Here is an 11,253-nt window from a genome sequence, read left to right as displayed (position 1 = left end):
AACTAAAGCGGCGGACTTTCTGCCCCATTCATTTTCAGTCAACAAACAGGCAGCTCCTGCCTTTATCTCGCCAGAACAGATCTCCTCGCTGACTTCAGCGATTCAGAGTCTGACGGAGAGATTGGGGGAAAGCCCTAAGGCAACAAAGGGCAAACCTACGAAGGGGAAAGCCACTGCCATTAAGCGGAAAGGCAAAATGAACGAGAGCACCGTTCCCGCCAAAAAGCTCTATCCTGACATCGGCTCCGTGAGCGAGGACTCGAGCGACTCTGAGTGCGAAACTCCTTTGAACCAGGTGATGAACTTCCAACAATCTACCTCAGCTGACAATGGAGGTCAGCAGGAGAAACACTCTCCTAATAGTAATGCAGATTTGCATGAGATGACAAAAGAATATGAGTCCGAGGTCTCTGTTGAAGCTGCACTGATAAGTGAAGAGCTCGCAAAGCTCCTAAACAAGATGTTCAGGAGCAAAATGGGGGAGCCAACCCTAAAAGAAAACTGGAGAGACAGGTCCGCCCAGAAAACTGTGCTTATGCCAAGGTAACGCGCTGCAACACAGGCATGTGAAAGAAATTGCGAGAAAATACGAGGAAACGTGACTTGCACATGGCAAAAGGGCAGCAAGCTCTCGTGAAAGGTATTATTCCCATAGCTTAGGTTGCAGATACTGCTATGGGTGCAAAGTCACAGGATTTAGACGAGATTCAGCTTGTAAAAAAGAGATGCCTGGAAGCGTTATCCTTGCTCACTCATGTGAATTATGAGCTCAATATCCAAAGAAGGTTTTTAATGAAACCTGACATTGGCTCTGAGTTTGGCTCACTCTGTTCTCCAGTGGTTCCATTCACTGACTACTTGTTTGGGGATGACCTCCAAAAACACCTTAAGGACATTGGGGATGAGAATAAAATTGGAGCCAAACTCCAGAGAGGTACAAAGGCAAACTACTCACCTACCTCTGGCACTAGTTTTGGGAGAAACTCTTACAACCAGAACAGGCCAAAAAACCAGCACAGCCGGGGTTCCTAGTACCACGGCAAGAAGTATCCTCACAAAGGGAGCCAGTTTCGAGCTCCTAACAAAGGCAGTTGAGCAGCAAAACAGTTAACCATAGTGTGGAAAGTAACTGTGTCACTTGTTTCATGGCTGGAAATATAACAAATTTTATTGAAACCTGGAGGACAATCTATTATCTGATTCTATTATTCTTGACATGGTTAAGGGCTGCCATCTTGAGTTTGATGCGGAGCCTGTCCAACATTACGCGCCAAAACATCTGATAAACTACACGCACAGAGAAAAGGGAATTATTGAAGTAGACATAGCTAAATTGCTTCTAAAAGGAGTTATCAGGAAGGCTATTCCATGTACAGGGCAATTTATCTCTTTCGTGTTAATTCGGCCAAAAAGGGATGGCTCCTTTCGAATGATCCTAAATCTGAAGCAATTGAATGCGTTTACTACATAGCACCATTTTAAAATGGAGACACTCCAGTCTGCCCTTACCCTTGTCAAGCCAGGTTCATACATGGCAGTCATTGACCTGAAGGATGCTTATTATTCTGTAAGTATAGCTGATGAGCACAGGCATTACTTGAGGTTTGTGTTTATGAACCAGCTGCTTGAATATGTTGCTTTGCCAAATGGTCTGGCTTCAGCTCCTAGACTATTTACTAAACTCATGAAGCCTGTTCATAGTACACTTAGATCCAAAGCATTTGCTTAGTCAGATACATAGATGATGTTCTAATTTTGGCCGAGCTCAATTCAGCTGTTAAAGAGACCATACTCCTCTTACAATCATTGGGGTTCTTTATTCATGAAACTAAGTTTAATTTTGAACCCTATCAGGAGGTAAAATTTCTGAGGTTCTTGATCAACTCATTTAGGATCAGTTAGGGTAGGGTTGTGTTTATTTTATTTTATTTATTTTATTTATAGGCTTCGCCAATTGGCCGGGTAATCTTACAGAGCGACAGCTCCAGACAAAAGATCCCCGTTAATTTAACTAATTAAAATACAACAATATATATACAAGAAATAAGGCTAATAACAGCAAGTTGAAACAGCAAGCGATGGGATAGGCCGACAGGCGTGGCATTTGACACATATTGATTTAAACGTTTGAGGCCGATCGATATCAAAATAAAGACTGGTCAAGTTCATATAATAGGAATATAGTTCCTTCTTGAATTGGCTTATGGGGATGCTGCAGTCCCTGAGATGCGGTTGTAGAATATTCCATACACCCGGAGCTCTACAATAATAACTGTTCTGAAAAGTGACGGTTTTAGATCTCGGTATATTTAAAATTAAGCCTTTTGACGGATTTGTGGAACGCGTTCTTCTCATAGGAATATTTAAAGAGATGTATGGATCGCTTGCAATGGGCTTGAAGAGATATACAAGGTCCAAGTATTCGTGTCAGTAACACAAGGGCACAAGTTCTAATCGAAGTAGCCTGGTCTTGTAGCTAAACTCTGTCCTAAAGGGTAGTGACAAAATCAGTTTGGTGGCCCGGCGCTGTATTCTTTCCAAGCTGTACAATAGAGTAACTGTCTGAAGGCTCCAGACTTGAGAACAGTAAGCTAGAGGATTTCGCACTAAGGCCAAATAGAGAGACCCACTGCTATCTTTGCATAATTATAGCGCATCACGAGTCAAGTTCAAGCCCGAGGCGATTTCTAGTCAACTTAACTTTTTCTTTTTATTCTTCATATACCATTTGACTATTTAACAATTATTCGCCGAAGGCGAAGTGATTATCGGTGAATATTCACCTCGACTTCGTCTCGGTGAATATTCACCGATAATCACTTAGCCTGAGGCGAATAATTGTTTTAGTATAAATACACAGGTGATTATTTCAAAAAAGCGAAAAAACAGAAACATTTCAATTCGAAAATTTTTTATTTCCTCCTCGAAAGCGCAGGTCACGTTGTCACGTGAAAGTTGTGCAGTGAAGCGAGGTAAATTTGCAAAGTTTCTCATTTCATTCATAACTGACAAACAAACTGTGTCGGATTGCAAAAGATGTGTAAAGTCTAAAATTTTTCCCACATTTTGCACAGACAAAGTTAACGTGAGTTCGCCAAGTTAATGTTAAAATTGAATGAGCAATTATTGAAAGAACCAGAAGGTAAAATGGCGCCAGGATTACAACCATGTTCGATAAGAAAATTATCTTGTTGAGAACTGAGGTAGCTCTGCCTTGGGGCTGAAGCATCGCCAGAGCCGACGGCTGGAGCCGTAATTGCCAGTCTTGAGTCTTGAGTTGGACCTGTGATATCAAGTTGCTGTTTTTCCTTGCCCTCGATAAAGGAAGAGAGGGCCGAAGACATATCTTTGAACTGGTAAAGTGTTGGTCTTTCACAGTAGCTCTGGATGCTTGTGTCACTTCGGTGACCTGTGACCGCCTTAATTCTACGGGTCTCAATGTTGTTGGATGACAGAACTGTGACGGTGGTTGCTCTCATCGAGTGGTTGGTTAAATATGGTGAAATTCCAGCTCTGGTGGTCATGTTTCTCAACATATTCTCGAGGGTGTTGTGGCCAAGCTTACAGGCGGAATACCAAACTGTACAAGTATCCGAACTGAATTTGGCACTTAAATCTCTTGGCTTTTGGAAGAAAGCTTTGTTTTCAGGATTCAGGTGTGACAGGTATACCATGATAAGCTCAAGTGGACATCTTTCAATACCTGGTTTTGAAAAAAACTTCCCGTCTGAATGATCTTCTGTCGCTTCAAGGCCCCCAGTGTGGTTCTTCGTTGTTAGGACAGTTTCCGGCTCATTTCTGTTCAATTGGAAGTATTCTTCGCCATTGGTGGTCTTTATTAGTTGAAGCATTGACTTTTTCATCAGAGCTTGATTCTCTCTGCCTCTTTTTCCAAAGTACGGGGAAATGAAAAACCAAGCGGTTTGAAGTAAGACGCGAGGGTCATTTGTTGTTGACGTAGCAAGTTCGCCTTTCTCGTACAGCTTTTGGACGACCTCTCTTGTTAATGGCGCTTTGTGAACCGTTGCCGATATTTTGCCTGAGCTTGACAGATGTTTAAGGTAAGCATTCAGTGTTTTATTGGCCTCGTGAAACTCTGTGTTGCTGCAAATACCGAATTGCTTGTTGTACGGAGGTGACTTCAAATGCCGGTCAATTGCAGCTCGGATCGAAAGTAAACTTGATTTTTTGTAATAACTTCCGTCTCCTTTCCTCGCTGACACATAGAATTTTGACAAGCATTTGTTTAACTCGGTGACTTTCATAGTTTCAAACTCTGTTGTAAACTCGCTTTGATGTTTAAACCATTCTGAGAAAAAATATTGAAAATGTAAACAGTTTGTAGTCAGAACTTTGTAACTTTGAACATTATCGGTCGACTCGCACTTGATTAAGAAAACATGAAAATTTACTTTTTATACCTTTGAATAGCTTAACACCAAATTTGGTAGCCTCTTTGGTCGATTTAGGGACAGCGTTTTCTTTAAAATTTGCAATTTCATCTTCACTTACAGTGGCAAAACGAGTACTGGCAGCCATTTTGTTCCTCGAGGTGATTATCGGCTAATAATCCGAGATAGCGAGCCAATGAGAGCGCGCGATTTTGTATAATCACCTGTGTATTTATACTAATTAACAATTATTCGCCGAAGGCGAAGTGATTATCGGTGAATATTCACCGAGACGAAGTCGAGGTGAATATTCACCGATAATCACTTAGCCTGAGGCGAATAATTGTTTTAGTATAAATACACAGGTGATTATTTCAAAAAAGCGAAAAAACAGAAACATTTCAATTCGAAAATTTTTTATTTCCTCCTCGAAAGCGCAGGTCACGTTGTCACGTGAAAGTTGTGCAGTGAAGCGAGGTAAATTTGCAAAGTTTCTCATTTCATTCATAACTGACAAACAAACTGTGTCGGATTGCAAAAGATGTGTAAAGTCTAAAATTTTTCCCACATTTTGCACAGACAAAGTTAACGTGAGTTCGCCAAGTTAATGTTAAAATTGAATGAGCAATTATTGAAAGAACCAGAAGGTAAAATGGCGCCAGGATTACAACCATGTTCGATAAGAAAATTATCTTGTTGAGAACTGAGGTAGCTCTGCCTTGGGGCTGAAGCATCGCCAGAGCCGACGGCTGGAGCCGTAATTGCCAGTCTTGAGTCTTGAGTTGGACCTGTGATATCAAGTTGCTGTTTTTCCTTGCCCTCGATAAAGGAAGAGAGGGCCGAAGACATATCTTTGAACTGGTAAAGTGTTGGTCTTTCACAGTAGCTCTGGATGCTTGTGTCACTTCGGTGACCTGTGACCGCCTTAATTCTACGGGTCTCAATGTTGTTGGATGACAGAACTGTGGCGGTGGTTGCTCTCATCGAGTGGTTGGTTAAATATGGTGAAATTCCAGCTCTGGTGGTCATGTTTCTCAACATATTCTCGAGGGTGTTGTGGCCAAGCTTACAGGCGGAATACCAAACTGTACAAGTAGCCGAACTGAATTTGGCACTTAAATCTCTTGGCTTTTGGAAGAAAGCTTTGTTTTCAGGATTCAGGTGTGACAGGTATACCTTGATAAGCTCTACTGGACATCTTTCCATGCCTGGTTTTGAAAAAAACTTCCCGTCTGAATGATCTTCTGTCGCTTCAAGGCCCCCAGTGTGGTTCTTCGTTGTTAGGACAGTTCCCGGTTCATTTCTGTTCAATTGGAAGTATTCTCCGCCATTGGTGGTCTTTATTAGTTGAAGCATTGACTTTTTCATCAGAGCTTGATTCTCTCTGCCTCTTTTTCCAAAGTACGGGGAAATGAAAAACCAAGCGGTTTGAAGTAAGACGCGAGGGTCATTTGTTGTTGACGTAGCAAGTTCGCCTTTCTCGTACAGCTTTTGGACGACCTCTCTTGTTAATGGCGCTTTGTGAACCGTTGCCGATATTTTGCCTGAGCTTGACAGATGTTTAAGGTAAGCATTCAGTGTTTTATTGGCCTCGTGAAACTCTGTGTTGCTGCAAATACTGAATTGCTTGTTGTACGGAGGTGACTTCAAATGCCGGTCATTTACAGCTCGGATCGAGAGTAAACTTGATTTTTTGTAATAACTTCCGTCTCCTTTCCTCGCTGACACATAGAATTTTGACAAGCATTTGTTTAACTCCGTGACTTCCATATTTTCAAACTCTGTTGTAAACTCGCTTTGATGTTTAAACCATTCTGAGAAAAAAATGTTGAAAATGTAAACAGTTTGTTGTCATAACTTTGTAACTTTGAACATTATCGGTCGACTCGCACTTGATTAAGAAAACATGAAAATTTACTTTTTATACCTTTGAATAGCTTAACACCAAATTTGGTAGCCTCTTTGGTCGATTTAGGGACAGCGTTTTCTTTAAAATTTGCAATTTCATCTTCACTTACAGTGGCAAAACGAGTACTGGCAGCCATTTTGTTCGTCGAGGTGATTATCGGCTGATAATCCGAGATAGCGGGCCAGTGAGAGCGCGCGATTTTGTATAATCACCTGTGTATTTATACTAAACATTATTATTGTTGGTGTCAAAAAAGAAAAACAGCAGAAAACGAAACGAAAACAAATGCCGTTGAGGTTAATAAAGTTCAGCAGGTAATCAGGACGAACGTTTTGCGCCATTTTTAGATTTCAAGCACAGGTCCCCCAGTTGTCACCTCGCTCCTGTCATGGCTGAGCAATGTTGTTTTGGACCGAATCCTCGTACATCCATTTAATCTGAGGAATAATCGCGTCAATTATTCAAACGAAGCTCCCTTCAATCGTGTTAACTTAATGCTTCGATTCTTAGGTGTGCAATATTTCTTGGTTTTTTAAAATTCTTTTCTGAAAATACTTGCGATAAGCATGCAAATGAGATTTTTTGTAATTCCATAAGTGTCCAGTCTTCTGTGTTACCGTCCTCTATGAAGAACAAGAGGCCTAAGAGCGTTACCGTGGGATGCACTAACAGCTAAACAAATTGTCCAGTTATAGAGCATGAGCACGGCGGCCATGTTGGAGGACCAAAACAATTAAAGATATTTCCATAAAAATAACATTTATTCCCCAAAGGAATATCATTCTTTTGTTTCGGTCCTCCAATATGGCCGCCGTGCACATACCCTATAGCAAACCACCACGATTAGTCAGAGCGAAGAAATCACGTGTAAAATTTGGAAAGTGGCGAAAGTTTACCAGACAGAAACCCTGTAACTTTAAGTAGCTGCTACTTGTTGCATTAAAGAAAAAAAAGGTTATCTATTAATTGATACAAGTAAATTTGCTAACGGAAACACTTAGTACAGCAGCGATCAGAGTTTACTCTTACTAAAGATTATCGAGGAATGTCAGGATATTAAGGTGAGATTTCTTTGGAATACTGAATGAAGATCAACCACTTCATTTATTTGCTTTGGTTTGTGTACAAACCGAATTAGAATCAATTAAGCTTATTCATACATCCGTTTTATCAACGGAGTTGATAATGTAAATTGACCACCGTACAGAGATTCTAAAACGGCTGAATGAGCTTTTAGAATGAGCTTTAAGAATCTCTGTACGGTGGCCAATTTACATTATCAACTTCGTTGATAAAACCAAATTTTTGTATACCTTTACTGTAGGATAGTATTTACATCTAAATTTCAAAAAGTTCAACTGTTGCCAATTAAGAATTGTTCAAAAAGCAAAATTTAAAGTATAATTCTTAACAAATCGAACGTATAAATTTGTGAAGTGTTTTGCATGCTTTTTTTGTTGGATTTGGTGATGTGTGCATAACATTGGTCTGGGTCTTCATAATTTTGGACTGAGCATTTGTAGCATTGGTTAATATGTGTTTTCTTTGTACACTGTAAGCAGAGTTTGGAACAGCATGGTTTGCTGTATAGCCACCACTGTGCATATAAATAAATAATACCTTATTATAATACCTTTCATTCAAAGTGAGCAGACGTGAAGAGTAGTAATAGAATTAAACTTTGGGCTGCACATCACACAAGCCACCATACGCCTGGGAGCATTACAAGAATAACAATTGTATGTATGAATTCAGAGAGCAAAAGCTGAAGAACATTGAACATATTCAATATTTGTATTCTTGGCGGTGTTTTCCCAGTTCAACACTGAATTCTCATGACGCTATGTCAAATGTGAACCAGCCTTAAGTTACAAAATAATGAAAATAAAGTTCCAAACTGACCCAAAGTGATTTCCTTGCATTTAAGTATTTACAGTTATTTCGGTTACCGGGATGAAAATGTTTTCTGTTCACATGGCGACTTCCATCCCGGTTTCCGAGGTGAAAAGTAGTGACGCGACCATTCAGGCATTAATAAACAAGCTGAAATGTCCTTCGACTTTGCCTTAACTATCAAACGCAACTATTCCGAGCTTCGATATCGAAGAAAAGAGGAGTAAAAACTCGGTAATGTCCGTTCTATCACGAAAATGAAGGCATTATTTTCTTCCCGGTAAACGCGCTGAAGTGTTCATATGGCAAAATGTCCAGCCTGAGATCTCAGCAACCGAGCCAGCCCGCCCTCTCACGTGAACGCAAAGGATTTAGAGCTGAGGGGAGACCTCGGAAACCGTGTCAACCTGTCCAACTGGGCTCATAAAGTTGAGAAAGTTTCCTTCGGTGGTTGCCACCTGTTTCGAAAATTGATCCCACTTCGCATGCGCGTATTTCGGAACCGGGCTACCGCGGCCTGAGATCTTTTTTCTCTCGTCTGATTACAGTCTTTGAAAAACACCAGTAATTTGGGACGGGTCCCGAATGTGTTCTTGTTTGAATGCCTTCTCTTGAGCCCAAGTAGACACTGAACGAAAAAGAAACTACAGTAGGTCATGTAAACCATCACTAAATCACAAGGATCTGGTGCAATTTTTCCTTTTTAAGGGAAGAAGGTAGTCTACTTGGGCCTCTTAAGAAGGAATAAATTTATGTTTCTATCGTATCGTATGCTATTTGCAATTTTATCGCCATCACCTGTCACGTTAATTTCCTTTCAACAAAAAGGCGGTAATTGCAGTGCGGAAAGAAACTCGATCACTTAAGTACTGTCGATTGTCCAGTAGTTTCGCTGCCAAGTTTTTCAGAGTAAAATTAGGAACGACACAATGTCAACAAAATTACTTATCACTAATTGTGGGCGCTAAAAGTTTTGTATTATACAAAAGTGTCGAACTTCGAGGAGTGGAGTGGGCGGTTAAAAGGTGGTTAACATCGAAAGCAGGCTGTTCATTAGAATTTTGCCATTCCTGACTCTTGCAAATGTTTCACTGACTACAATGTTTGAAAATGCCCACGCATAGTTTCTTTTGATATGCTTTTAACAGCTCAGGTCTTTATATTTAACACGACTCTGAATTTAGGTGAAAAACATAACAAAGGAACGTTTCAAGGTACAATTTGCATAGGAAAGCAACAAATAACCTCTTAAGATTAGGTGAAACGCCTTCTTTGGAAATCCTCACCGACAAAAGATGCTTTTAAATAGAAAAATCTCGAAGGTTTTTAAATTTGCCATCCTTTTGACCATGAAATAAAGACAAACTGGAAACATTACTCTGCCGTTGCATAAATATTTAGCACATTGTTGGTTTATCTTATTTAAAACTTTGGCCATAATAATGGCTCACTTGTCACAGTCAAGGTACTTGACACCTGACAAGGATTTTTGGAGATAATGCATTGAAAAAGCCAAAGTACAAGCTTCAGTTAAAAGTCACATTAATCCAAAGTTATACCTGACATCTTCATAAGTGAAACTGAACTAGAAGATAAACCAGCTTCCCCAAAATATCGCGGCGTTTTGCGCTGTCAAAATGGTCTTCTTTGGCGACTAAGGTACGTTTTATGCATTGCGAATAAGATGTTAAAACTGACTTCTTTTTTTCAAGATAACTAATGTGGATCACATTCGGCGAGGACAAAAATTGGTAAATTGTATGTGTCTTTCCTTGGGTGATTTCGAAATAAGTAAATTCGTAGAACAGAGTTAGTTCGAGCTTATGTCCCGTTCAATAGTTTCACCGGGAACAGACTCTAAAACGGTTTTAAGAGAGCGAACTTAATTCAAAAAGGAGAACTAAATGTGACTTAAAATTCCGGCAATAACAGCTTCGATTTGAATTTCCGGGAGAGAGATGTTTCTTTTTTTGATTGGTTGCCACGAGACAGGCCCTTTCATCTGAGAAAGTATGCTTTCCTAAGTGCTTTTTTAAAATTGAGGTAAGTGCAGTTTTCATCTTATAAAAAGTTGCATGAAAAATACATTGCTCTCTGACGTTCGAAAAAAAATATTCTTCTGTAATTTAAGTCACTAACCAAGGGAAAAATTAACCACATCACTTCACTGATCAATGTATGTACAGGTGGCATGCCTTTTAGGAGACCATTATTTGGTTTTCAATTTATTCTCTTAAAACAAGTGATGTTTGTCTCAAATGCCTGTCCTGGAACTGACGTGTAAACGTTTTAGATCGTATTTAGTTACTTTTACGATTATGCTGTTGTCGACAGCTTAATTCCAGATATCAAGTATTATTTCAGTGGAAGTGGGCACATTGAGTAGTTCCAGAGAGACTAAAGAGTGGGAATTAGAGAATTGACCTCACAAGGTAAATACAAAACTTTCGGGAATCCAAAATGGCCAGGCAGTGCAAAATAAAAAAAGAATCGGTTATTTTTTATTTTTGGTACTTTAAATTTGAAAGTTAGGGAATTTGTTGGTTTTTTATCACAGCAAAGGCACATAATTGTGAATTGTGTTGATAAGTTTCGCAGAATTCCCCACCTTGCAAATTGATTTTATGGCTTACATTGATTAACGTCGAAAAAAAAAACAAATTGCTGAAAAGAAAGGGTTAAATTTTCTTGAGGGAAAACTGTTTCTGAAAAGATATTTATTACTTTCTGACGGGAACCCATGAGCATTGATGTTACATAATTAATGCCTGGTCTATTTATCAGAAACCGAAAGTCCATTACCCAAGAGCAAAGCTCGCCGCGCACTAGAGCCATCAGCTTCAGGTTCACTTCTGACTGTCGGCGTAAGCAGGTTTCCCCAGTGTGGGATGGCGTTTTGAACGCTAATGTTCACGCGTGCCGTTGGCGCCAAATATTCAACATGTCATGAATGATTTTTGACACAAGTGAAAGGAAAGGAAAGGAAAGGAAGTTTATTTAAGTGTCTAGTCGTTCTAGCGCTGAAGCACTAATTGGGGACACTGTAAATTGAAATTAACA

At 39.8% G+C, this 11,253-nt stretch overlaps 2 protein-coding genes across 9 annotated transcripts in view; both read right to left on the bottom strand.

Moving 5' to 3' along the window:
* Positions 1-3,080: 3,080 nt before the first annotated feature.
* Positions 3,081-4,539, bottom strand: LOC138017262 (uncharacterized protein KIAA1958-like). The gene is made up of 2 exons (XM_068864406.1): positions 4,422-4,539; positions 3,081-4,309 (listed from the first exon to the last, which is right to left on the bottom strand). Exons 1-2 carry the CDS (start codon positions 4,537-4,539, stop codon positions 3,081-3,083), a joined length of 1,347 nt encoding a protein of 448 aa, XP_068720507.1.
* Positions 4,540-4,932: 393 nt separating this feature from the next.
* The window catches only part of LOC138015673 (uncharacterized protein KIAA1958-like), a 43,499-nt gene continuing 37,178 nt past the window's right edge, over positions 4,933-11,253 (bottom strand). For all 8 annotated transcript variants that reach the window (XM_068862778.1, XM_068862773.1, XM_068862774.1 and 5 more), the window contains one exon: positions 4,933-6,205. In XM_068862778.1, the coding sequence (XP_068718879.1) occupies positions 4,977-6,161 (1,185 nt within the window). In that variant the 5' untranslated portion in view covers positions 6,162-6,205 and the 3' untranslated portion in view covers positions 4,933-4,976. The remainder of the gene's footprint in view (positions 6,206-11,253) is intronic.

This window comes from Montipora capricornis, chromosome 9 (genome assembly GCF_036669925.1).
Source record: "Montipora capricornis isolate CH-2021 chromosome 9, ASM3666992v2, whole genome shotgun sequence".
Taxonomy (NCBI): Eukaryota; Metazoa; Cnidaria; class Anthozoa; order Scleractinia; family Acroporidae; genus Montipora; species Montipora capricornis.
The sequence above is the reverse complement of the archived record's forward strand: the minus strand, read 5'-3'. Positions and strand labels throughout refer to the sequence as shown.

Bases quoted from the DNA above. Each gene is read 5' to 3' on its own strand.
- LOC138017262 (XM_068864406.1), bottom strand. From the start codon at position 4,539: ATGGCTGCCAGTACTCGTTTTGCCACTGTAAGTGAAGATGAAATTGCA. The intron at 4,310-4,421 runs GTATAAAAAGTA...ATTTTTTCTCAG, and splicing joins TGGTGTTAAGCTATTCAAAG to AATGGTTTAAACATCAAAGC.